Source organism: Mus caroli, unplaced genomic scaffold (genome assembly GCF_978045245.1).
Source record: "Mus caroli unplaced genomic scaffold, Mus_caroli_1 scaffold_1, whole genome shotgun sequence".
In the NCBI taxonomy this organism is placed as follows: Eukaryota; Metazoa; Chordata; class Mammalia; order Rodentia; family Muridae; genus Mus; species Mus caroli.
The window spans coordinates 158806525-158834490 of NW_028227256.1; the positions used below are offsets into that span (position 1 = coordinate 158806525).

At 42.1% G+C, this 27966-nt stretch overlaps 2 protein-coding genes across 5 annotated transcripts; one reads left to right on the forward strand and one right to left on the reverse strand.

The window, feature by feature from the left end:
* The first annotated feature begins 226 nt into the window (after positions 1–226).
* Positions 227–27966, forward strand: Ankrd45 (ankyrin repeat domain 45). Of its 4 annotated transcripts, none has more exons than XM_029483226.2 (7): positions 255–298; positions 1908–1968; positions 8683–9024; positions 12569–12736; positions 17946–18040; positions 20592–20730; positions 25127–27966. In XM_029483226.2, the coding sequence occupies exons 1-7, from the start codon at positions 266–268 to the stop codon at positions 25156–25158; spliced, it is 870 nt and encodes a 289-aa protein (XP_029339086.1). In that variant the 5' UTR covers positions 255–265; the 3' UTR covers positions 25159–27966. The 4 variants fall into 4 exon arrangements, with proteins under 4 accessions (XP_029339093.1, XP_029339086.1, XP_021032354.1 ...); XM_029483227.2 differs by lacking the exon at positions 255–298 and adding an exon at positions 405–420; XM_029483233.2 differs by lacking the exon at positions 1908–1968 and having other exon boundaries at positions 227–298.
* On the reverse strand, positions 14067–16474 carry Tex50 (testis expressed 50). The gene is made up of 2 exons (XM_021176708.3): positions 16151–16474; positions 14067–14648 (listed from the first exon to the last, which is right to left on the reverse strand). The coding sequence occupies exons 1-2, from the start codon at positions 16472–16474 to the stop codon at positions 14403–14405; spliced, it is 570 nt and encodes a 189-aa protein (XP_021032367.1). The 3' UTR covers positions 14067–14402.

A 27966-nucleotide genomic window follows, 5' to 3' on the forward strand; every position in this document is an offset into this window, starting at 1 on the left:
TTGAAGGCAAACGAGAAGAACATCAAGGAACTAGCACAGTTCATTTTTCATTAAAGTTTTAAAGTAGTTAAATTCAGACGTATGACAGAAATTTTTACATAATAAAACGCCTTCATACTACCATCAGAGCATTGATTTTGCGTTACTCGAAGAATATCTCTAGCTTTTCCACTCTAATGTCCTTCGCTTTGACATCCCTGACCTTCCCGCCCAGTCAGAACCTGGGCGCTGAGTGAGGCGCGGCTGCGCAAAGTGCGCCGTCGCCATGGTAACCGCGGAAGCCTGGGCCCTGAGTGAGGTGAGTAGGAGTCCTGGAGCTGAGGTCCTGGGTGGGCGATGGGGTGTGATGGGGCGGAATAGACCCGCATCATCACTACGGGATCCTGGCGTCAGGGGCTGCCGTGGTGGGCGTCATCCAAGGTATGCTCAGCCTTTGTGTGTCCGGTGGGCTTTGCTCATCCTTCCGCGGCTTTGATCATCCTGCCGCAGCAAAAGGGCAGGCAGAAAGTCGAGGGCGATTCCAGGGAAGGGAGAACTCTCAAGCCCCTCGGGGAACCGCCATGCTCTTTCCACGTGACCCGGTTAGCTCAGAAACGCTGGCACTCCGGGTGAGGGTCCCCAAGCCTTCCCTCTGCGTTGAATCCTGGGTGATTAGAGCTGACTTTGCCGAGTGAGGATCCGGCCCCTCTGTGAACTGGGACTTAAAAATTCTTAAGAACCATTTATTATCTTTTTTTTTTTTTCCTTTTTGAAGAAATAATTCAACTGGCTAAAAAGCCTTTGGGGTCGACTCCACTACAACTTCGGGAAGCTTCATCTGCGTCATTGCTCTTTGTTTATAGGATTCGGATATCATCACCATTAAGCCGCCTCCTACCCTGTTACTGAAGTGTCACCCCTCTAGGAAAGCCCTTCTGGGACCTTCTACTCCCAGTTTGCTGTCGCTGCCCTTCCTCTCTATCAGCTCAGCCTATCGCTCTTGCATCCTTTGCTCTTGCATCCTTTATCTCTGCCATTGCTGATCAGATTGTGGGTTGGCAACCAGGCCTATGTAATTTTCTATTTTTGGTACTTTGCAACCTCTAAATGTTCCCGTTGTGTAGTCGGGAAGTTTCTAGACCTTCCGTAACCATTTAGTAAGTCAGAGCAGGTTATATCCTCATTTCAGAAAACTCAAATAAATAAAGAGAATTAAATCACTGACATGCTGCCTTCATAGGCCCAGGCTCCTCCCACCTCTCTATGCTTGTGCAGGCTATGAAGCTTATGTTTCATAGTATTATGTATGTGGGCATAGAAAACATAATTTGCTTTGTGTCCTTTTTTTTTAAAGATTTATTTATTTTATTTATATGAGTTCACTGTTGCTGTCTTCAGACACACCATAAGAGGGCGTCAGATCCTATTGCAGATGGTTGTAAGCCACCATGTGGTTGCTGGGAATTGAACTCAGGACCTTTGGAAAACCAGTCAATGCTCCTAACCACTGAGTCATCTCTCCAGCCCTGTTTTGTGTCCTTAAGAAGAGGATTGGAAAGCTATGACCTGGGGGTTGCTAACCAGCTCTCCATTTTACAAATATTTTAGCCACAGACATACCCATTTATTTGTGTGACACCTGCAATTACTCACTCCCCTGCTACAGAGGCTCCCTGTAATCATGTGATAAACAGTAGGCCTCCACAAGCCTACAAGTGTGCCATTTGGAATACACTGATTTCCTGAGGCATTCATTAGTCTTAGCCTCTGCAGTCCTGTGTCAGCATCTTCTCTTTATCCCTCCTGTTTTAAGTTTCTTCCCCCTCCTCTTTCCTTCCTTGTTGCTTCCTAATTCATCAAGTTTGTTACTACATCGAAATCTAAAATGGCCTCACTTCTTCCCTTTGTTTCTTGCCCCTACCCATAAGCACCATGATTGGAGGGAACCTTGGACTGGAAGAAACTGGGACTCAGTAGGCACTGACTTGGGTGAGTGAGTGTTTACAGCCCTTGCTCTCGCTAGTCTGAACTTTCGCATTACTGGTACAATCGGCCATTCTTTTGTGCCTCTCTCTCCTCTCTGATTTGTCAAACACATATCTAGGCTTTTTGGTTCAATTATATTGAAACCATCCTGTTTCCAGCCTACTCCTAACTGTCCAGCACATTTTGGTAACCATTCCGAGCCTTGTGAACAGTCTGGCTTTGCTTCTCCTTCCTCCCATCCCCCCTCCTTCCTCTCCCTCCTCCTTTTCTCCCTCCTCTTATTTCTCCTCTTTCTCTTCTTCCTCCTCGTCCTCTTCTTCCTTCCTCCTTCTTTTTTGAGACATAATAAAGAGGATAAATCAGTGGCATCCTGCCTTCAGAGGTCCAGTCTCATCTCCCCTCTCTCTGCCTGCACAGCCTGTGAAACTTGTACTTCATATCATTATGTATATAGGCAAAGAAAATATAATTTGTTTTGTCTCAAGAATAGGACCAGGAAGCTATGGCCTCTGGGTCTTTATCTGTTTGCAAATATTTCATTTGCAAAAGGAAAAGTCCCAGATTAGCCTTGATTTAGCAATCCTTATGCCCACCCTCTGAAGCTCAGGGATTACAGGTGCGGTCCACCAAAGCCTGCTGTCTCCTGTCTTTAAAGAATGTGTTTCTTAGTTACTTTTCTATTACTACACCAAGTCACCATGAGCCAGGAAAACTAGTAGGAGAAAGAACTTATTTGGAGCTTAGTTTCAGAGTGCATGTCTACCAGGGAACATCGTGGCAGGCAGGCAGGCAGACACAGAGCAGTAGCTGAGATCTCACATTCAAACATGAAACAAAGAGTAGCATGGGTTTTTGAAATCTCAAAGCCCCAGTGACACACCTCTTCCCTTAATAAAGCTACACTTCTTGATCCTTCCCAAACAGTACTACCAAGTATTCAAATATATAAGCTTGTGGGGGACCTTCTCTTTGTTTTTGTGTTTGTTTTTAATTTTTTCTTTTTTATGGATATTTTCTTTATTTACATGTCAAATGTTATCCCCTTTCCTGGTTCTCCTCCTTCCGGGAAACCCCCAGTCCCATCCTCCTCCCCCTGCTTCTAGGAGGGAGTTCCTCCACCCACCCACCCACCCACCCACCCACCCACCCACTCTCGATTCCCCTACACTGGAGCATCTATTGAGCCTTCATAGTGAAAGACCCACAACGTGAGGACTCCCCCATGTTCTGACTCAGGAGAGGTGACACCCCAAGTCACTCATGAGAAACGGTCTTGATGCAAACCGCAAGAGGACTTTTATTCCAGGTGCGCTCTGGGACCTACAATCGTACACCACTGTGGGCCCCGAGTAGCAGGGAGAGGGGGTATTTAAAGGAAGAAAGCACAACTCATGGGGGTGGGGAGGGTGTTGTTGGAAAATGCCAAAAATACCAGTTAAGAGTCCCGAGGAAGTGGGAGTCAAGACAGTTTCTATGAGTCTCTAACAATAGCACATTTGCATAGTGGGTTCCAGGAGCAGTCAGGGTGGGTCAGGGTGACTTTCTTTGAACAAACACTCCCCGAACCAAGGAAGCAGGGGGTGGAGGAATGTCGCTATCTGTTTTATGATTAGCATGCCTTGGAGCATTGAGTCACAAAGGTCACATTCTCAAGCCTGGGTCTAAAGGCCTAGTTTTTATGTTTTTATGTTATACTTTTTCAATAGGACCAAGGACCTCTCCTCCCATTGATGCATGACAAGGCCATCCTCTCTACATATGCAGCTGGAGCTGTAGGTCCCTCTATGTGTTCTCCTTTGTTGGTGGCTTACTCCCTGGGAGCTCTGGTGGGTCTTGCTGGTTGATATTGTTGTTCTTCCTATGGGGTTGAAAACCCCTTCAGCTTCTTGGGTACTTTTCTCTAACTCCTCTGTTGGGGACCCCGTGCTCAGTCCAATGGTTGGCTGCAAGCATCCGCCTCTGTATTTGTGAGGCTCTGGCAGGGCCTCTCAGGAGACAGCCATATCAGGCTCCTTTCAGCATGCACTTCTGGCATCCACAATAATGTCTGGGTTTGGTGACTGTATATGTGATGAATCTCCAGGTGGGGCAGTCTCTGAATGGCCTTTCCTTTAATTTCTGCCCTACATTTTATCTCCATATTTGCTCTTGTGAGTATTTTGTTCTTCTAAAAAAGACCAAAGCACCCACACTTTGGTCTTCCTTCTTCTTGAACTTAGTGGTTCAAGAAGGTGGTATGTGAATTCTATCTTGGTTATTTGGAGCTTTTGGGTTAATATCCACTTATCAGTGAATACATACCATGTGTGTCCTTTTGCCATTGGGTTACCTCACTCAGGATGATATTTTCTAGATCTATCCATTTGCCTAAGAATTTCATGAATTCATAATTTTTAATAGCTGAGTAGTACTCCATTGTGTAAATGTACCACATTTTCTGTATCTTGAAGGACATCTGGGTTCTTTCCAGCACCTTGCCATTATAAATAAGGCTGCTATGAACATAGTGGAGCATGTGTCCTTATTACATGTTGGAACATCTTCTAGGTATATGCCCAGGAGTGGTATAGCTGGGTCCTCAGGTAGTACTATGTCCAATTTTCTGAGGAGCCACTGGACTGATTTCCAGAGTGGTTGTACCTGCTTACAATCTCACCAACAATGGAGGAGTGTTCCTCTTCCTCCATTCTCGCCAGCATCTGCTGTCACCTGCGTTTTTGATTCTTACTGGTGTGAGGTGGAATCTCAGGGTTGTTTTGATTTGTATTTCCCTGATGACTAAGTATATTGAACATTTCTTTAGGTGCTTCTCCGCCATTTGATATTCCTCAGTTGAAAATTCTTTGTTTAGCTCTATACCCCATTTTTAAATAAGGTTATTTGATTCTTGGGAGTCTAACTTCTTATGTTCTTTGTATATATTGGATATTAGCCTTCTATCGGATGTAGGATTGGTAAAGATCTTTTCCCAATCTGTCAGCTGACTTTTTGTCCTATTGACAGTGTCCTTTGCCTTACAGAAGCTTTGCAATTTTATGAGGTCCTATTTGTTGATTTTTGATTTTAGAGCATAAGCCATTGGTGTTCTGTTCAGGAATTTTTCCCCTGTGTCCATGTGTTTGAGACTCTTCCCCACTTTCTCCTCTATAAGTTTCAGTGTTTTATGTGGAGGTCCTTGATCCACTTGGATTTGAGCTTTGTACAAGGACATAATAATGGGTTGGTTTGCATTTTTCTGCATTCTGACTGCCAGTTGAACCAGCACCATTTGTTAAAAATGCTGTCTTTTTTCCACTGGATGGTTTTAGCTCCTTTGTCAAATATCAAGTGATCATATGTGTATGGGTTCATTTCTGGGTCTTTGATTCTATTCCATTGATCTTCCTGCCTGTCTCTGAACCAATACCATGCAGTTTCTAATCACTATTGCTCTGTAATATTGCTTGAGGTCAGGGATGGTGATTCCCCCAGAAGTTCTTTTATTGTTGAGAATAGTTTCCTCTATCCTGGGTTTTTTGTTATTCCAAATGAATTTGCAAATTGCTCTTTCTAACTCTATGAAGAATTGATTTGGAATTTTGATGGGGATTGAGCTGAGTGGACATTCTCATTCAAATCACCATTGAGTGCAACTGTATCTACTTACGTGCTTAGAAAGTCATTTTAACTTTGTTCTAACTTGACAAAGACATTCCCTGGTCTCTATGTACCACTGAATTTGAATTTGCCTTTTCAACAAAATATTGCTGAGTCGATTGTTATTTAATGCTAAGTAACAAATTAGCCAAGCTTGGTATGTTTCAAACCACACATAGATTATCTCATAGTTTCTGTGAAGGAAGCATCATACCATTAGCATACCATTCTTGCTGCTGCCGTGTCTCTTCATTAGAAGCAAGTCACTAAGTGGAGCCTGTGCTGAAGGTGATGGAATTAACAAAGGCTTGGGCATCCGGAGGCAAGGTAGGGTGTTGTGAGCCAGAGCAGAAGCACTGTGTCAGGTGGTGTGGTGTTGTGGTGTCACGTGGTTTAGTGCTGTAGTTCATTCCATTCAATGCTGTCTATAGTTTTTTTTTCTTTTAAAAATAGTTGTTTATATGTGTGTGTGTGAGCCTGCATAAGTTTTTATATATATATCTCGGGTGCATGCAGGAGCCAGGGGCCACCAATGTTTTAGGTTCTGGGAACTGGAATTATAGGTAGTTGTGAGCTGCCGTGTGTGCGCTGAGAACCAAACCTGGGGCCTCTGCAATCACAGTGAGCAATCCTGATATCTGAGTCACTCCTTCTGTCCCTGAGCCTGGTTTTCCCCTTAAGGATTTTGCTGTTATGAGTACATAGTGATGTCATACCATTTGATGTGTGAAGGCAGGGACCACAGTGCTCTTCCCTGAGTCATTCCTTATTTGATATGTATTCCATCAGAGTGAGCACTGGTAAGACTTCCTTAATTGGCTGTAGTTTTGTCCTTTCTAAAATCCCATAGAATTTTTTATGTTAAGGTACGCACTACATGTCACTTTTTATTACATATATTTTGTTTATCTTATATTTTCTTCTATGGAGCATATTGTTGAAGGCAGAAGATAAAGTTGTTAGTTTTTTAGGTACAGTAGCTCACATCTGTCATCTCAGCACCAGAGGTGTGGAGGCAGAAGGATCACTGTACATTCAAGGCCAGTCTGGTCTACATAGCAAGTTTCAGGTCAGCCAGGGCTACCTAGCAAAATTCATTCTCAAAACAAAAACAAAAAAATATGTTTGTAATTTATATAAACATTTAAATAACACACTAATAACTCTTTAATAAACGATAAGTGAACAAATTGTTTGAATGGGTTCTGTTTAAAAACTAGTGCCTAATTTTTAAAGTCTTCATAATTTAGATCCAATGATCTAACTATATTTCTTAATTCTCCCTACCAAGAGTCATTTTTGGGCAGAGAAATTCTCTTTTGATTCTTTCCTAATAGATTTAGTTCACTTTGATCTCGTCTGTTCCTATTGAGTATACTATGCATATTATATATTTAATATTTTATCATATACTGAGGCCGTGTGTTTACTCATTGTAGATCTTGATCGAATGGCTATAATTGTCTTCAAGTACATATATTTATTTCATTCATATTGTCAGTGTTTGGACTGAAGATAAATAAGTTGCGCACTGTGGTGGTGCATGCCACTTTTAATCTCAGCACTTGGGAAACAGAGGCAGGTGGATCTCAGTGAGGTCAGAGGGAGAAGAAGGTGGATCTTGGTGAGTTCAAAACCAGCTGGCTTATACAGCAAGTCAGGCCAGCCAGAACTACATAGTGAGGCCCCATCTCAAAACAATAAACAAGTGTCAGAAGCCATCTAGGACAGGCTAAGTCCACCAGGTGGCCCTCCTGGAGGTGGCCCAACAGTTTTGCATTGTTTGTGATTGGTGAGCTCTATGAGGCAAGGTCCCAAAGAGACTTCATCTCAGGATTGCTTCTTGCAGCTGATATGCCTTTCCTGTCATTATTAAATTAATATAATGATCCCTGGGCATTAGCCCACTCTACTGCACAGATTTCCTTCAGATCAACATAAAGATGAACATTCGTGAATTATTGATTTTATAGAATTCCTGATTTGATTCAAATAATCTTAGGAAGATAATCTTAAGAAATGGTTTTAGTTGATTTACTAGAAAGACCCAGTACAGTTAGAAACAAGAATCGACTGTGCCCCCTCCTCATAATAGTAAGTAAAGGCTGCACCATAAGAAGTACAATGAGCTTTCAAAACTGCACTAGAAGGAAAATAGGCTTGAAACAAATTTATGTTCAAGGAAAAACATTCAGGTCTGAGGATAAAGCCTCAGATGTGCACTATAATAAGACAAGTCCCTGAGAAACTGTTGCTTTGAACTTATAATGAGTATACAGAATGAAACACTGCTTTGAATTTAATAACATCCATTTGTAACTCCCATTTTGTGTAACATTTTATCTATGAGGTAATTTTCTAAAGAACTTTTGTCTAAGAAGGTATAAAAAGGTCAGAGGGAAGAAATAAAGATGGTGTAATATGGTATGGTGTGATGGCTTAGGGGGCTCTACCCCATCTATCCATCCATCCATCCATCATCCATCCAAATGTATATATGTATATGTCTGTTTGTTTATATGTACGTGTGTGTGTGTGTGTGTGTGTGTGTGTGTGTGTGTGTGCATCCACAAGTATGCATGCTTGAATACTTATGGAGTTGAGATAGTTGGCCCTGCCAGACTGTGGGTGTATGAATGTTCGTGTGTCTGTGCAGATTTGCCTGGGTAAAGGATCTTAATTCTTTTCCTTTCCTTCCTCTCTGGTTCACAAAGAGTTAACCATTAACCAGTCCAGCCAGTGAAAGGCTTTTGGCTGCCGAGCCAGAAAAGGGAGCATTAACAATAAATCCTTTACCTTCCCCATTAAGCAGAAGTTGATAATTCCTCTGAAGTCATCGGCATCTGGCCCCAATATAACTAAGAATCAAAGAGAGTAATTATTAATACTAAGCAACCTTTATATCCAAAAAAAAAACCCCAAAAAAGAAAACCCCACCACCCACCACCACCAAAAAACCCAAGTCCCTGCATCCCACACCCCCTGCACACATCTTCCCAACCCAGGGCAGGCTCCCAGCAAACAAGTAAACAAATAACCACTAATATGTTTGAATTACCTTTTTCTTTTCTTTGATGCTAGGTATTATTTTGGAGTTAATGGAGCCAGAAGAAACTCTAGAATCAGAGAGTTCAGAGAAGTCACTCTTTTCCTCCCAGCAAGAGTATGAAGAGTCGCAAGGAGCAGAAGAAACAGGCGCTGAGAACCCCCTTCTGCAGCCCACTCTCACTGGGGACGTGGAAGGTTTGCAGACGATTTTTGAGGACCCTGAACATCCTCACCATGAGCACGCTGTGCAGCTGCTTTTGGAAGAAGACATTGTTGGGAGAAATCTGTTGTATGCAGCTTGCATGGCTGGCAAAAGTGACGTAATTAAAGCCTTGGCAAAGTATGGGGTGAATCTGAATGAGGCGACTGCTAGAGGTATTCCATCATCTTTCGGGATCACTGTGACCACCTAAAGACGCTCCTCACCGTCTTTATGAGTGGATGACTCAGATGTGCTTGCTTTATACTTTACACAACCTTTTCAAAAAATTTTAATTATTTTAAATTAAAACAGTTAAACTCATTGTCATCAAGGTCAAACTTACCTGACAGCTGTGTTTATGCCCGGAATTATAGGTTGGTTATAATGTTAGAAAAGACTAGTGTAGTTCCCTCTGCTGAAAGATTAAGTAAGCAGGGGTTGGGATGTAGCTCAATTGGTACAACTTGTACAAGGCCCTGGGTTTGAGCCCCAGCGCTGCCTAAGGCAGGTGTGGTACTACACGCCTATAATTACAGTACCAAGTCGGGAAAGGCAAGGGGATCCGAAGTTCAAGGTCATTGGCTAAGCTACTCAAGGAGTTGGGGCCAGCCTGGACTACATGAGAACTGTCTCCAAAAAAAATTTTTTTAAGCAAGCAAAATGTGAGCATGTTAATACATGTAGGAAGATCATTTGAAAGAAATTCATGATTTAGGGAGATAGGAATATAATAAATCTTTTAAAAGGCTATCAAAAATTATAGGTTTTAAAATTACTGAGTGGCTTTCAGTCAACATTTTATTTTTGAAACTTTATTTATTTATTTATTTATTTATTTATTTATTTATTTATTTATAGGTAAGATTTATGTAGCTCTGGCTGTTCTGAAACTCACGATATAGACCAGATCACCTTGGATTCTTTATCAACTGGCTGTCCTGGAACTCACTCTGTAGACCAGGCTGGCCTCGAACTCAGAAATCCGCCTGCCTCTGCCTCCCGAGTGCTGGGATTAAAGGCGTGTGCCACCATGCCCGGCTCTTTATTAACATTGTATTATCCCTTCTGGTCACGATGATTTACAAGTTGATCTCAGGTAGGCCCAGGTCTGTGGCACTGAGGTGGGTAGGGAGCTAGGAGGTTTTTAGAGCAAGTAGAGATGTCTTGTGTCTTCTTTTTTTCCTAGCTCAGCCAGAGATTAGCACATGGGTATTTCTTTTCTTCATAAACTCTTATAGAAACATATCCAGGTTTTTTAAATTAGATATTTTATTTACATTTCAAATGTTATCCCCTCTTCTAGTTTTCTCTCTGAAAATCCCCTATGCCCTCTCCCCTTAACCCCCACTCCCAACCCACCCACTCCCACTTCCTGGCCCTGGCATTCCCCTATACTGGTGCATAGAACCTTCATAGGACCATCCTCTGCTACATATGCAACTAGAGTCCCACCATGTGTTTTCTTTGATTAGTGGTTTAGCTCCAGGGAGCTCTGGGGATACTGGTTAGTTCATATTGTTGTTTGTCCTATAGGGCTGCAAACCCCTTCGGCTCCTTGGGTACTTTCTCTAGCTCCTTCATTGGGGACCCTGTGCTTCATCCAATGGGTGACTGTGAGCGTCCACTTCTGTATTAGTCAGGCACTGGCAGAGCCTCACAGGAGACAGCTATATCAGGCTCCTGTCAGCAAAATCTTGTTGGCATCTGCAATAGTGTCTGAGTTTGGTGGTGGTTTATGGGATGGATCCCCAGGTGGGGCGGTCTCTGGATGGTCCTTCCGTCAGTCTCTGCTCTGAACTTTGTCTCTGTAACATATCCAGATTTTAATCTTACTTTGGCTACATACAACCAGTGTGACCTTGGGAAAGGTTTGGACTCGCTGACCTTCACTTTCTGTTATACACTGTAATGAGGCTAATACCTTCCTCCTAGGGCTATTGTAATAATTAAATGAAGGACACACAAAGTCCTGGCATAACAGTTTCGACACAGAAATTCTTACTCAGTTCTTTTTGTCTTTCTGGATGTTTAAGGGAGCTATATAAGTACCTATAATTCTTAGGAGTGTATGAAATGAATTACATTTATATCGATTCAGCATTTCTTGAAATTTCTCATACCAAAAGCATGTCTCAGTCACCCTTGATACCAGGTCTAATCCAAATGGCCCAGGCTTGTGGTCAGAGATAAGAATTTAGCAGCATCGCCTCTGCCAGCAGTGGTGTGTGTGTGTGTGCACATGTGTGAGCATGAGTGCATGTGTTTTCTCACTGTTTTGGGGCCATTTGGGAATTTGCCACAAATTTAAAGTTACAATCTATTTTCTTGTACATGCCACTAGTTGTCACACTTTTTCTCCTTTGAGTGACCTGGGAGCAAAGGACCCACTCACACTTTCCCTCAGCCAGGATCTAGAATTTTAATCCTTTCCCTGTTAATGTATAGGTGTCTTGAATCTGCAACTTCTAGGTGACAAACCAGAGGCTACCTAAAGCCAGAGTTTTCCTGGAAGCATTGAGAAAGCAAGGTTGCGTTCTTGACAAGTGTGGGCCAGGTAGACACTGGACATGAGTCAGGTGAACCCCCAGGTCACCCTCTCTGTGCATGTTTCCAATGTGAGGAACTTCCTGGTTGTGCCTTGGGCAAGGTATGGGACTTGTGGAAGGCACACGATAAGCCCCACTCTTAAGGTGTTCTGGTAAGGGCTGCTAGAATCTTTGGTGTTAAAACCCCACTTTAGATCATTTTTAATTGCTTTCTTGAACCCAGGACCTCGTACATTTGTCAAGAGCTATGAAATAGAGCTGTGCCCTTGGCCCTGGCTCCCCAGTTTAACAGAGGCATCTCCAAACAATAAAACGATGATCTTTGATTTTTCTAAAACTCATTGTGAAAAACTCTTGACAATGCATGTTTCCGCCTCTACATTTACATCTCAGGAAGTCTAAGAAATGACTTTCTAATGTGGTAAGTCATACTTCAGCTTTAAATCAAAAGATTAATTTCCAAATGAAAGCATACACAGCTATAATGATTTTGATAACTGTGTTAACAATAAAGGTTGGGTAATTAGAGTTCGATGAAAATTTTTTTAAATCATAGGCTGATTGTTCCAAAGTGCAGCTTGCTGTCATACTTAGCAGATGTGGAGGGGCTCAGGAGTCAGGCTGCCCGTGTTGGTTGGTATCTTGCATCCATCATTACTGGGTGTGTTTCTTAGCGTCTTTGAGTTTTAGTTTCCTTTCCTGTAAGATGAGGATTATAATAATTCTGATGCTAGAAGGTTTGCAAAATTCAATGAGTTTACTAGGTAGAACACTGAGTGCCTGGCTCTTGTTAATCATTCAGTACTTGATAGTGTTTATGATCTGCAGCATAAAAGAGTCTGGAATAGCATACAGATGTACCTTGACTTATGATGAAGAGGTGACCCTGTAGACCCATTATAAAGAACTGTAAGTGGAAGCATACACTTAACATAGCTCGCCTGCTCATCACAGCTTAGCAATGCTGTAAAGCAGAGAGCAGTTTATTCCTGTGGTTACATGGGTGCCTGGGAGCTGTTGCCCATTATTGCCGTTCATCATCATGACAGAGTATTGGAACATATATTCCTAGCCTTGGGAAAGACTGAGCATCAAAGTTTCAAGTGTATTTGAAAACTCCTGTCAAGCCACCCCAAGGCAGTTTGACCTGGCCATTTTTACTCTTTGTTAGGGTACACGCTCTTACACTGCGCTGCAGCCTGGGGCCGTCTGGAAACTTTGAAGGCCCTGGTGGAACTGGATGTTGACATAGAGGCTTTGAACTTCCGGGGAGAGAAAGCTCGGGATGTTGCTGCTCGTTATTCTCAGGTTGAATGTGTTAATTTTCTGGACTGGGCAGGTAAGGAGCACACACGGTATGAAGATGATTGAGGCCATGGAATGATATGAGTGACATTTCTGCCTTCCAGCTAGATGATGTATTTTCTATTGTCAATAGTATATAAAGATTGCCTTCATTTTTTCTTTTTTCTTTTACTTTGCTATTAACCATAAAACATTCCACTTCATTGTAATTCTCTCTCTCTCCCTCCCTCTCTTTCTCTTTTTCTCTCTGTATGTGTATATATGTATGTATCTTGTTGATTTATCAATTTCTAACAATTTAAGCAACAAATTTCTATCGGACTCTACATACAATATATGTTCAAGGTTGTTTTCTGAAAGACCCAAGCAAAGTACACTATTCCTTACATGTTTAAATATTACTATATTTCAGCAATATATTTGATCCTCCAGAAAGAAAATTTGTTATTGAAAATTAAAAATATTTTCCTAGGAGAAGTTAGCCTATGGTATTAATAGCCTGAATCATAATTACCCGATAGCATGGCAGGACTTCTGAGCCCCGTCATTTTTCTCTCAGCTTGGCTGCTGGTTGCATGGGTACTTTATTTATGAAAGTTCATTGAGGTGAATGAACACTTAAAAGTTTTTATGTCTTTTATGAATATTGTATTTCGACAGAATCCAAGAAAACATATGTGCTACCTTGAATTTTGTTAACATTTTGCTCTCGTTCCCCAGATCTGCAGAATATAGCCTGAGGAGACTTTAGGAATATGTAATGAGTAACTTGCTGTGTGTGCTTATAGAATTTAAAATTAAACCATTTTGTATGGCTGTCTGCTCATTGCTGTGCTTAGCAGGCTTTTATGGAATGCCCACCACTGAGCATGCTAATATTATTGTAGGCATGGCATCCAACAATGGTTGTTTCTTCCTTCTGGACATTTTTTTTTTAGGAGAAGCAAGCATCTAGAAATCAGTTGGTAATTATCCAACAGTATCAGAAAGATGTGACTATGAAGAGAAAGGGTGAAGGTAATAATTGGCAAGAAAGCAGTTCATGCCCTAGGATAGTCAGAGAAAGGACGAAAGCTTATTGGGGTTCACCTGGGCCTTGCACAATGAACAGGATTTGAATACACAGTAGCAGAGCAAAGAGCACAAGGAAAACATTAAGTCTGAGAATGAAAGGAACGTGTTAGGGAACAGTGACAAGATCCTCTCACTGGAACCTATGCCAGAGCTTCCGTAAGGAAGGAAAGGTAAGCACAGGCTCTCTGGAGGATGCCTGGGTTTGAATACTATATAAGTTTGAGCAGAGGACTTCAATTCTTTGTACCCTGGTTTCCTTTTCTGACAAAAGGGGCCAATAATAACTCCTTCCTCTTGAGACTTGTGAAAACTAAACGATACAGTACAAAGCACACGGCAACTACCTGTTATGTGGTCAGACTGAAAAAAAAATACTGTTGCTATAATTACCACTAGATTACACCCTGAAGTTCCAGTTAAGGTGTTCTCAGTTTATTCTGGGAGCCACGTTAGAAAGAGTGGATTCTTTTTCAGTTGAGCGGAAACCCAGAGCTCATCTGAGAATTTTTCTGTAATGATTGTGGCAAAAAAAAAAAGAAAGAAAAAAGCAAGCCCCCAAAGAAACCTTTGTGTCCCCAGACAGTCCCTGCAATAGATTTCTTTTACACTCTCCGCACTTGACCAAGCTACATCTGCACGAGCTTCGGGGTGGCAGCGTTCCTCTGCTCCTCTTCTCCCTTACTCTTCTTCTTCCTTAATTTACGTTGTTGCTTAGCTTTCTTAACAGAAGAGTGGTGAGACACGTGCTTCAGGAACTTGGTCATCATTGATGTTGTGGCCAGTAGTCTGCAGAGGATTTGTTCAATGTCATGGATGGATGGGCTCAGGTCTAGGCCGTTAGCTTGTTTCTCTAAGGAAGCTTGCTTTTTCAGCTGAAAGAGCAAAACAAATGACTACGTTTACATTCTGGATAAGCACGCAGATCCAACCACCACTAAGATGTACACATCACATATTTATGCAAAAAAAAAGGGAGGTTACTATAGATGGCTCAAGTACAGAAGAGATGCTCTTTAATGAACAACACAAGACTAGACTGGATCACCGTCATCACGGCCAAACATTGGTTAGCATTGTCTAAGGTTAGAGAGCATTTTCCTTTAGGATGTGGAGAAATTCAGTCAGGATGGACAGATGATGTCGTCCCTGCTGGCTAGCTCTCACAGTATTAGAGAGTGCCGCCCTGGTCCTCCTGAACCCGGTGAACCAGTCATGAACTTAACAGCACTTGTGATCGTCTGTACACGGTCTGTACAAGATCCAGTCAGTTTTCTGTTAGCATGGAGCGGGAAGGGGTTCATAAACCCTTACCCCTAAAAGGAGTAGTTTTGCACAGTTGACCATTTCAGGGGAAGGGGAAGTTAATTTTCTTTAAGTGTATGGTTCCTGGCAGGTTAACTGAATAAAAGCTCTCAGCCATACCGGGAGCACAAAATGGGCCCTTAAGACTGAAGTTAGCGGTTGTGGGTAGAGCTCAGTGAGTTGTAGAGAACTTGTCTACTATGTAGGAGGCCTTGGGTTTGAGTTCCAGAACCAAAGAAAGAAAGAAAGAAAAAAAGAAAGAAAGAAAGAAAGAAAAGAAAAATATTCCCCTTACTGAGCAACATCACTGTATAGTAAGTACATATTTAAAAAAAAAAAAACAAGAAAACATCTATATATCTGATGGTCAAGGAGATGTGTTTGCTCATGTGTTTAGTGGAGTTCTTTTTTTTGTTGTTGTTGTTGGTTTTTTTTTTTTGGTTTCTTGAGACAGGGTTTCTCTGTGTTGCCCTGGCTGTCCTGGGACTCACTCTGTAGATCAGGCTGGCCTTGAACTCAGAAATCCACCTGCCTCTGCCTCCCAAGTGCTGGGATTAAAGGCGTGCGCCACCACTGCCCGGCTAGTGGAGTTCTTAATTGTCTCAAATTATAGCACAGTCTATTGGCAAAATTTGGAATTAAGTGCCCTGTTTCCCACCAAGTCCTAACATCTAAAAATCAGTTTACAGCCTGCTTGGAAAGCTCATGCTACCTGTTGTAGTGAGCTCTCTTTGATAGACTCACAGGTTCTCCAGGAAACCCCTCGTTTCAGATCATTTTATGGGAAGGCTGAGAAAGAGCACTTAACTTACCTCACTCCTGTAAGCCTGCCTACTGCATCTGAATGTTTTATTGTGCTTTGTAACTTGAAGTAGGAGTTGAGATGATTTTAAGGACCGTGTGACTAAACATTCCTCTGTGGCACTCTTAGCCTTGTGCACGTCCTGTCCTGCTAGGTAATGGTGGTGGGGTGGGTGGGGAGCAGGGGAGATGGACAGCTTTAAAGATCTGGATAACCTTGGGCTGTCTACTCTTTGAGATTCTATAAATCCTATTTGCATCACAAATTCACCTTTTTTTGGTGTCTTGTCCATTTCATCCATAGGTAATGCACAGATAAAGCAAACAGGATTAAGCAGAGAGCTTGCGCTAAGATGTAAGTGAGGTGTAAGGAGCTCTGTAAGAGGTCCATGTTAGCAAAGTTGCAGCAGAGTTTGTCCAGAGGGTAAGGCAGGCAGCTGGATGGGGGAACCTTAACTTTCAGGTAGTGCACTTCCTCTGGAAAAATCTCCCATCCAACCTTTGTCCACGTTGTTCCGTCACAAATGGAGAAACTCTCTCTGAAGAAGCAGAAGAACAGAAGGGGAGAAAGCACAGACAGTCTTTGGGTAGACATTTTTTTTTTTTGTCTTAACTGAGAAGAAAATCTTGAGCTAAAAAATTGGTCAGACAGAGTAAAAGATGCCTCAAGCACTAAAGAGGCGTTCCTGTCAAAGCCTTTCAGTTAGTCCTGTTAGTCAGCCCCTCATAGCCAGCAAAATACACAGAGATGGTCATTGTTACATCGTCAGTCATAGTGACTCAGGTGATTTCAGTGACATCATTTAAAAATGCACTGGGATGAACAGGTGTACCCAGCTAATCACCCAGGTTTCTTGAAAATGAACTATTTGCTATTTGGCCAGAGTGTGTTTAACAGTAGGTATGCAGTCATAATAATGAACCCTCAAGGGAAAAAAATCCTAAACAAAACAAACCCCCAAAGGTAGTGGTGTCTTGGAGTGGGCCCAATGGAAAGATTGGCTGTTTTGGACCCTGCCATCCAAAAAGCAGACTCTGGCAGAAAACTTGGATACTTAAATGACATTTCCAAGCAAAGTGTTGAAGGTATAGTTGATCTTTTTCTTGCTGTCTATAGTGAAATGGGAAAGGAAAGAGATCCATTAAGGGAAAGTGCTTTATCATGTCTAATGTAATTTGGGACCAATCTACAATTTCCAGCATTCAGTTGTTCTAAGAATCTGGTAAGCCCTTCCATTTATTTCAGGTTTTTATTTCTCTGCAAAGTGCACTTTTAAGCAGATCTTCTGGGCTGTATGTGTAAGCATGTGTGTCTGAAAGCTCAAGAAGAGAAAAGCATGGGACAGTCTGCCTCCTGGAGCTATTTCTCTGTGGTTACTCTCTTCTCCAGAGTGAACCTTTTGACAGATGTGGTTGAAGGGATCCGGTGGTACGCCGTACATTTCTCTGCTTCTTCAAACATCCTATCACAGTTCTAGGAGCACACTGGGTGTGCTGAAGTGATGTGTCCCCGAGTGTTGGGAAACCCGGCTATTTTAAGGTGGTAGTCTACCATGTCCAGAGAGCCCCTCTGAGCTCAGCACAAAACGGAGGACTCCCTTTTCCAGCAGGGCTTCCCCTTCTCTGCCTGACCTTGTCTGGGGAGTCTGACCCCACCATCCTCTACCTGAGGAAGGTCATGTAGTCCTTGGCAAACCTATAAGTTCACCTTCCTCTTTTCCCATTAAGAATCTGCCCAGTAAGTGCCTGGGACTCCTGTAATGCCTCTCCATGCAAATGATCATTGGAGAAGGCCCTTCTCCCCACCCCACCCCACACCCCCACTCTCATTTGGGATGCTGCCGGCCCCAGCCACTCCAGGCCAGTGTGGAGTGGTGCCTGGATACCCTGAGGGGAGGAAGTGGAACTCCGAACCACACCTGAATGCTGATTTTCTGAGTTCCTCAGACATGGACAGGGAACCTTCTACACAAAACTTGTCAAGTTCTGGCTGTGTGATGAGCTCCACAAGCCAACGGGCTTGCCCTTTTTGTCTTATTTTGTGTTTTTCTGTCCTGTCCTTTCAGATGCAAGGCTGATTCTGAAAAAAATTATTACAAAGTCCTCCCTCATCATTACTGACCCAGAAAAGGGACCGGGGAAACTCTTCAAGGAAGACAAGGTACTGTGCTGTGATGATTTCCTGTCCGGACATTCAGAGGTCGATGGTACTCCTTTCTCCTTTCTTTCCTTCTCCCTCCCTTCTTCAGTAAGCTTCTGAAAAGAGAGGAAATGATAAAAAGTAAATGATGTTGCTGTTCAAAATATCACACCCGGCCACGTAGTTGAATGTCAGAATTGTGTGGAGTGAAAATTTGGAAAAACAAACAAAACCCAAGCCTGCAAAGATCTTTATAAAGCCAATCCTCTCAAAGCATATTGTCAGATACCTATTTTAGCAGTAAAACTACAAAGAGAGAAAGATGGGACATGGACCTGTCTCTAGGGCAGGTTCTGAGAGAGGAGGCGGGATCAGCTGTTAACTTTCTATTCTTCTGTTGGAGTATTGTACTCCTCTGATATTCGATTCTCTATTTTGCTTCACACCTTAAAACATACATGATACATTTTAGTATGTATCCATTTGTGTATACTTCATAAATATGCATAGTATACTTTAGTATATATGCATATCTATAAATTTCATGTACAAATCTTCCATAATGAAAAGTTAAAAAAATTGTAAAGTTAAAAAAAATTGATTGAATATACATTAAAATTGTGCCTATTAAGCTGGACATAGTGGCATATGACTGTGTTCCAGCATTTGGGAAGCTGAGTCAGGAGGATTACCTTTAGTTCTAGGCAAGTTTGGCTATACGCTGAGAACCAGTTCAGCCAGGGCTATATAACATGACCCTGTGTTTAAAAACTACATATGTTCCAGGTATTAGATAAATGGGTTGACTTTAAATTTTTCTCTGTATTGCTGGGTAGGATCGCTGAGAATTTATTCTGATGTTATTTGATGAAATACAGTTAGCTACTGCTTAAAGGGCACCAGCAAATCTCACTAAGGTATACATTGGCCTAGTATCTTCATATAGGACTTTACAAAATTTCTTGTGAAAGAAAATACAGAAGGCATTCAATTAGAGCAGGCACTCGAGCTGTTGGATCTGCAGTTTTCAGGATTCTCACCATGAAGGAATGGGTGCCTTGTCACGTGATTCTAGAAAAGCCTTTAAATATCATTTAAAAAATGTAATAGGCACACACCATTAATTAGAAGAAAATAAAAACATCTAGAACAAACTTAACACCCCTTTCACTTTTGGTCTTATTAGATTTAAAGTTCTGATAACAGTACTAAGATCTTATCATCTTTCCCCTTTTACTTTTATAAATACAGATACAGGTTTGTCAGGGAGATCTTTTTACTATAAAAGTGGGCTCCTACTGTATCAGTTACTATTATTATTAACTTGGGTTTTCCCTCTCCTGGTATCTCGTGGACAGGTCCATAAATCTGTTTTGTTTTTTTTTTTTTTTTTTGACATACATCTGTATCTATGGCTTATTACTCAGCACTATGGAAAGAACACATCAGCAGGTTGTTAATTTGGGTTCATTATTATAAACCTTACCAAACATATTTTTCTTTTCTTCTTTAAAAAGTTTTTGGTTGACACATTCTGTCTGTATGTATAAGGCACATATGAGAACTGTCTTTAAGCAGACATCAGGAATGTGCTGCCACTGTGTGATCAGATGGGGATTGTTTTCTGGAATTTCCTCCTCTGGACACAATTAAGAGGAAGAAAATACCATTCTTATTGAGTCTCCTGTAGCTCATACAACCCACCATTTTTCTAAAGCTTTATTTGTTTTTTTTTGTGTGTGTGCATGAGTGTCAACATGTGTGTGTGTGTGTGTACCATGTGTGTGCAGTACCTGTAGAGGCCAGAAGAGGACATAGGATCTCCTGGAAGTTAACAGATGGTTGTGAACTGCCTTGTGAGTTCTAGGAACTAAACAGTGAGTTCTCTACAAGAACAGCAAGTGCTCTGAACTGCTGAGCCACCTCTCCAGACCTACTCTCCACTTATTCCTTTCCAACTTTTGCAAACACTTCTCTCATCAAGAGGGCTAAATAAAAACAGAGAATCAGGGAGGAAGGATAGACTGGTTTAAGACTCCTTGAGTCTCAATGGTGAGTCTCTGACCTCTCCTTCTACCACTGTTAAATAGTTCAGTAGCCAGAAGCCGTATGCGATTTCAAATTTAGTTATCTAAAATTAAATATAATTTAAAATTTAGTTCTTCAGTCACATTAGCCAGACTCCAAGTACTTGAGAGCTAAATGTACATACCTAAGGGTTACTGTGTTAGATGAGCTTCTGTTGGATAGTGTAGCCTTAGAGACACTCCAGTTTGTAAAAACAAAGTGACATTTACTTATTTTGTGTGTGTGTGTGTGTGTGCGCGCGCGCGTGTGTGCGTGCACATATGCACATGTGTGACTGTCTTGGCATTCACGTGTGTTGAGGTCAGAGGACAGCTTGGGTGAATCTGTTCTCCCCTTACACCCTGTGGGCTCCAGGTATCAAGCTCAGGTTGTCAGCTTTGATGAGAGCACCTTTAGCCACTAAGCTTTCCCTCTGAGCCTAGAGATTCTACAATCTTATTTTTCAGTCAATAAGTGGAAGTAAATTCACAATCTCTGTCCCCAGAGCACCATCCTCAATGCGTGTCGTCTGAAAAACGAGTGGTTGGAAAGCCATCCAGAGGCTTCCATTAGTGAGATTTTTGAGCAGAAACAACAATTGGAAGATATCGTCTCCCCCATCCTAGCAAAAATGTCTACACCACGTAAGTTTTGTGCTCGAATGTCAGGAAATATAATAGTTTAGTTCAGTGTTGTTGTTGTTGTTGTTTTTCTGATACACTTCATAGTTTTTCTGATACACTTCATACATTTTTAACTATCTTCACTTCACAAATAATAACTGAATTCTTTTCATAAGAGATGTAATTTCTTTTTAAGGGTTTATTTATTTTATTTTATGAGCATTTTTTCCTGCATGCACGTATGTTCACCCTCATGCATGCCAGACGCCCTGAGAAGTCAGAGGGTGTCAGAGTCCTCAGAACAGGAATTACAGATGGTTGGGAGGCATCATGTGTGCTGAGCACTGATCCCAGGCCCTGTGCAAGGGCATCCAGTCCTCTTAGCTTCTGAATAATCTCCCAGGCCTGCCTGCCTTTGAGGTTTTTTGAAATTGCTTCTTGCTACGTGGCTCCAGTTCCTATGAATACATGGATTACAGGTACCACCTTGACTGGCTTTTATGCCATTGATTTTGACCAGAGATTGTCACCCAGGAAAGGATATACTTCTGAGAGACAGGGTTGAAGAGTCTGGAAAAGATTTTCAGTATTATAATTTTGGTTTTGGTTGGGGGAAACTACTGTGGAAATAATATCCTGAGACCAGAAGTGCACACATCATAATCTCATGGGCAGTTATACCTAAGATTTTCAAAATGGCAGCCTTATTTACTGTCATACTATTTGCATGAAATTTATCTCTTAAAGGCTCCAATCAGTGTGTTTCAGCACATGCACAAAGTTGTATAATTGTCAACATTTCTAATTTTGGGTCATTTTGCTGCCTCATAAAGAGACCTTACACTTATCAACAGGCACTTTCTACTCCCCCTCCCCCAAGCCCTGGCAATCATTACTTTACTTTCTATCCTTACAGGTTGGTTGGTTGGTTGGTTTGAGTCAGGTCTTGGTATGTAGTCCTATATGGACTGGGTGGGGCTTGTTATGTAGGCCAAGCTGGCCTCAGATTTGCTGTGATCCTCCTGCTTCAGCCTGTTGAATTTACCAGGATTACAGATGTGAGATATCCTGCCTGGCTTGGCTCTGGCTTCTCTGAACTCTTCACAAATAAAATCATAACGTACACATTGCCCTTTGTGACTGGGTTCTATCCCTCGGTATAATGCTTATTTTGTTCTTTTATTCTGGAGTATATATTGCCACTTAATACAGATGGATAACATTCCATTGTATGGATACAAGTTTAATCCATTCATCAGCCAGAGTACATCTTTGTTTTCACTCTTGGGCTGGTATGCACAGTGCTGATATGAGCGGTCATGCATATGGCTGTGTGCTTGCATTTTTTTCTGTGATATGTAAACAGGAGAGGGATTGCTGTGTAGTAGGTAACTCTGTGTCTAGCCTTCTGAGAAACTGCTAAAGCTGTTTCCCATCTTCCATTTTCATCAGTGCCATCGGAAGATCCCAATTTCTCCAAGCCTTTATTGATGTTTATAATTGCCTTTTAAGTATCTTAGACATGCTCAGTGGATGTGAAGTGACATCATGCTCTGATTTGAATTTCCCTGATCACTAACAATCATAAGCACCTTTTTATGGGTTTATGGGTCATCTGTATAATTACTCTGGAGAGCTACTCATTTTGATTATTTAAAAATTTAAATTTGAACTGTCTTCTACATATCTCGTTACAAAACTATATATTCTATTTAAATCTATTATCAGAAATGTGGTGCTGAGATGGGCATGGTGCCAAGTGCCTGCAATCTCAGCACTGGGAAGGCCGAGGAGGCAGGAGGACCATGAATTTGAGGTTGCCTTAGGCTATTTGAGATCCATTGCTGACAACACGCTTCATTTCCATGTTCCCTGAGAGGTGAAGGGAGAATGGGTTTGAGCTGAGACAGGGAAGACAAAGAAGCCAATCATCGCAGAGACCATGTCTTAAATGCTCAAAGAGACTTCATGGAAATTTCCAGACTTTTCCAGAAACCTACTTCGATAGGCTAGAATAATAAAGATAAAGGGGCAAGTTGGCTAACTGCCCTTGTCTGCTAGGGTGTTCCTTGAGCAAACAAATGGCTCTAACTGGAATTATTCCCACACTATGAATGAAGGAAGAAATTAGCCTTCCGTGGGAAGCACATCCAAATTGCAGCTACACATAAGAGTGGTGTTACAATTCTAATCTCCAGGCTGGAGAGATGGCTCAGTGGTTAAGAGCACTGACTGCTCTTCTGAAGGGCCTGAGTTCAATTCCCAGCAACCACATGGTGGCTCACAACCATCTGTAATGAAGGCTGACACCCTCTTCTGGAGTGTCTGAAGACAGCCACAGTGTAGTTACATATAATAAATAAATCTTAAAAAGAAAATAATTCTAACCTCCAGCCCCTACACAAATGTGGGTGACACTTGTCTGTGTCATGGCTCAGTTAATGAGCAGCTTTGCCATAGCACTAAGCCAACAAAACTCTGTCCACTTAGAGTAGTGTGTGTGGTGTTGTGAGGTAACAGAGCCCATTATTTTGCAGACAGCTTTGCAGTCCTTTTTTGGCTACTAATCTATGTGTCTGAGATGGCACTGTCTGTTTGCATGAGTCTCCCTTCATTTTCTTGGCTAGATCTTTGGTTAGCTGTCAGTGTCATTGCTGAGATGAAGATAATACTGGCAGTGGAGATACATTGCCTAACTGAAGGTTACCATGATGTAGCCTATGTTTTCACTGGGTTTTATAGCTTTTGTTCTTACATTTTTGTCCTGTGATATATTTTGTGTTACTTTTTTTGAATATGGTGTGGCATGGGGTTCAACTTCACTTTGTGTGTGTGTGTTATTTATTACCTACACTTTTTATGTTAGTCAGGAGGGGTCCTAAGAGGCTGAGACAATTAGGCTAATATAGGTAGTATGAGAGGTCAACCCTTGTCATCTATGTAACTAATGTCTACTGATGAGATAGGTGGCACCCTCCTGGGTACCTTGAGGTGGCCCCTCAAGCAGCTCCTCATGTAGATTATGAATAAAGCATATATACCCAGAAAAGGTAAACTAAGTTTAGAGAGGCTCAAAGGAAAAAAGAGAGAGCATGAAGGGGGGGGGGGTGGGATTGTCACCAGAGCTTGAGCATTTCAGAGTGAAAGCACAGGCTACTGGTGAGAGGTCCAAAATGAGGGACGAATGGAGGAAGTGAAGGGCTCCCGTTTTGCTGACTGTAGTTGTCCTGTCAAGGCAGGGTAGGAAACAAGGCTGCAAAGTTAGCTTGTGATCATTTTATTAAAGCTACTGAAAAATAGTCTGATAGCTTTAAGCTTTACTTTATGGGCAGTGGGACACCATTACAGAGCTTTTAGGTCTGGAGAGAGCTAAGTCAGTAAAATGCTTGCCTCACAAACTTGAGGACCTGAGTTTGATCCCTAGAAGCCACTCACGTTGATGAGGGAGATGCCCTATGCTTGTAATTCCAGTGTTGGGGTGGTGGTGGAGGAGGCTGGCACAGTTAGTACCTGGGGCTAACTGGCAGGCCAGCCTTGTTACATCAGCGAGCCCAGGCCAATGAGAGAGTGTCTCAGAAAACACTGGTGGGCATGTCCTGAAGCAGGACACTTGAGGTTGTCCTCCAACTTCCAAAGGCATGTGGATTCGCATGCTCAGCACACTCAGGTTTACCTGTACACAGCCCTCCACCCACACACCTACGTAAGGTGTTTGGTGTTGTGTGCCTATAATCCAAGAACTTGGAAGGCTGTAGCAAGAGGATCGTGAGTTTGAGGCTAGCCCGGGTTGCATAGCAAGACCCTGTCTCAGACACACAGAGAAACAAACCTTTAAGGCAGTAGAGAAGTGGGCTTAAGCAGGGGAGAACAGTCTGGCTTTCTGTCTGAAATGGTTTGGAGGGAGAGCAAAGTAGTCAAAGTCAAGCCCTGCAGTCCAGAAGCGAGATGATTAGACTTTAATACTGATTAGATAGTCCATTCCCACCCATCCCATCCCCACCACTGAGCTGTCCCAGTAGCCCTCACTCACTCCGCCTCACCTCTGCAGAGGAATTGCCTCTCTCCTCAGGTCCCTTACATTCCAGCCTTCGAGGCTTCTTCATATCATAAGATGCTATGCTGGCTCTAGATGACACCTCTGAAATGATCCTTAACTTCACATCAAAGAAACGAAGACGGGAGATTCAGCATCTTGATGGGAGTCCTCTTTGCAGTGGTCCAATACGTACCAGGAGTATTGAGCTATCCTCTTGGCTTTGCATACTATAGGAAAGTCAGAGGCTGTCAGGGTTTAATTAATGGCTGACTCAGGCCAGGATATACTGTTGTATTCTATGCCCATTGTTTAAAAAACTGGCTATATCGTGTTTCATATCTCAAGCTAATCAAATGTCATTTAAAAATCTGCTTCTTTCAGGCCAAGTGAAGAGTGCCAAATCGATAACCTAAGCCGTGGTCACCAGAGAAGTCAAGGATGTGCCTTCTACAGATGCCACATGGTGTAGAAGGCTACATTTCAGTATTAAATACGACAAACCCGTTCCTTGTTCCTGCCAAGTTCAAGAAATAGACCCAGGGTTTTGCAGAAATGTCTGGGTACAAATTCAGTTACCTGACTTTGTGTTAGACTTGTTCATAAGACTCACACCTGGCTCAGGGGCTGGGCCTCTGCTCCTCCAAGCTGGGCTCCTCCTGAGTCCTCCAAGCTGAACTCCCTTCTGAGTCCTCTAAGCTGGGCTCCTCCTGAGTCCTCCAAAGCTCAGTCCTCCTGAGTCCTCCAAGCTCAGTCCTCCTGAGTCCTCCAAGCATTCAAGCACACAGAGAAGCTAATAGTTTTCTGTTTAACTGAGGCAAGAAATTTCCACTTGACTAGGGGATTCTGTTTTTAAAAGATGCATTAAGCCATTTGTAAAAGAAAAGCAGGTGTTCCCTCTCTTTCAAAAAGCAAATACTAAGAATTGAAGTCCCCCCTCCCCGAGAGGTGGGGTCCTCTGGTTTTAGCTGTCTGAATTAAAATTCACCTGGAAGGTGGGATATAGTTTCTGTGGAAAGCCCACAAATCTGTGGTTTCCCCTCTCAGGGTTTGATAATACACGGTAACTGCCACTGTGCTGCGTCCCACCAGTCTCTTTTACATTGCCTGTGTTTTAAAGGCCATGGCTACAGAAAGGGTCCTCAGAAAGTACTCTTGGTAGTCAAATCAAGCAGGACCCTGAACTTCCTGTTACTTTCCAACTTTCTGGGGGAAGTTTTTTTTTTTATAGAAAATAGATAACATGTATACTTAAAATAGGAGAGAATCATTTTATCACTTTCTCCTCATTGTCTTGCTATGCAAACTATTTTTCACTTTAGAGGAGAAAGAAAACAGGGGAGCCATTCAGTCATACTTGTCAGGTGATGTTCTCTTGGTCATGCTATTGAGGTCATCTTGTTTTTAAATGTTTCCCCAAGTGTCCACTTGTGAGATCTTTTCTCTATAGGAGCGATTGCCATTCAGCAGAAACACGAACACTAGCCAGTCTCTGCGGCACCCAGAGTATTTGCTGCTCGTGGTAGGCAGAGATCTGTGCTTGGCCCTTTTAGGACAATCTTTCAAGACACTTGGTGCACATGAGCACTGAGATCATTAGGAAGCGCCTTGGTGCCATTGGGGAGGGGGGTGGGGAATGGTGTTGCCATTTTTATTCTAAGCCACATTTTCTGAGCCTTGATCATGACCACAACAGTGGTCTCTGGGTCTCTGCTCCTGGTAACTAGGAGGGGAGTCTTTAAACTGATTTCTATTCCCAGGTGAGACAAGCATTTTTAACCATCTACTAGAACAATTTCTCTCTCCCTCTTTGCCTCACACTCTTTGTCCTCAGATGTTTTATATAAAAGCCTTTGATACACTTGCTAACACAGTATTTGCGCAGTTTCTTGAACTGGCACCTTTATACCAACTTTCTCATAATCCCCTTTTCTAATGAATGCCCCATCAGCGTCCCCTCTTCTTGACCCTCATTGTCAGATCCTCTCAGGATTCCATTCGGATTCTTGGTAGGACAATGGTGGTTCTTCACCCTATGACTCTCCCCATCTTCAATATTACAAAGATCTAACCTTTCCTTCTTTGGGACATTTACAGTGCCAGAAGCCTCATTCCGTGTCCTGTGTAACTTAGCCTCATTCCGTGTCCTGTGTAATTACTCACATGCTTCTCTCTCCATGTGGATGAATATGGGTCTTTATGAAAGGAAGACATTTTTGTGGAAAATCCTTTATTTTCAACAATTTTGTTAACATCCTTTATGAAAGGAGGCCCCTTTTTTGTTGGGGGCCTTCCTCATACGTAAAGAGCTTGTAAAATAGTAAGTCGGTGAGTAGAAGTTGAATTGACGCACTTAGTACTACCTTACTCTCAGTACCTAGAATTGCTTAGTCCTACCTTGTACTCATAGAACTCACTCCCTCTTCATTCATTTACAAAGTTGGACTACCATTATAGAAATGCTCCCAACCTTAGCTTATGCCTTGCCTATGTCAGTGTACCACAGACAAGCCATACGCACAGCAAACATTGTGGCTCTCTGTCTGCCCGCTCCCAACTATGTAGCTCTGAATGTCATGGACCTGGTGGCCCCATGGCATCCTTGTATCTTATTTCAGAGACTCCCTTGATGTGGGGTCTGAATACTTACATCTGTGTATGCGTAACTTCTGTTTTGCGAGAGATGATATTAATTATTACCTATTGTTGCACTGACTTAGAGGTAGATCAATAGGAGATTTAGATGCCCTTATGCTGTGAGTTTGATGTGATTTCATTTGCTGCATGGTGCTTTCTGACCTTGCATAGACTAATGACTTTTTTAAAAGCACACACTTAACAGTTCAGGAACGCCTCCACAGTATTTGAAAGGGAGGCAATTTAATGTTATGATCAGTTCTAGTTGGTAGTTCTTTTAGGTTTTGTGTTTCATTGGTCATAAAAATGTAAAAATATAAAGGTATGGTATTAATGTAACATTAAAATAGCAACTGCTGCCTGTTATCACTGTCATGTAACAAAAGATATTTTAACTCCAAAAAGTAGGGCTATGTGGTGACAGTGTGATCTGAATAAATAAAGCTTCATTACAGAATTTTATGTTATACGTTCTCTTCTCATTTTGCCTCGTATGATAGAACTTTTATCATATGCCAGAACTGACCTAGTGTCTAACTTTTCACGCTCTAGATGTCAAACTGATGTTTGTTTTAACATTAAACATT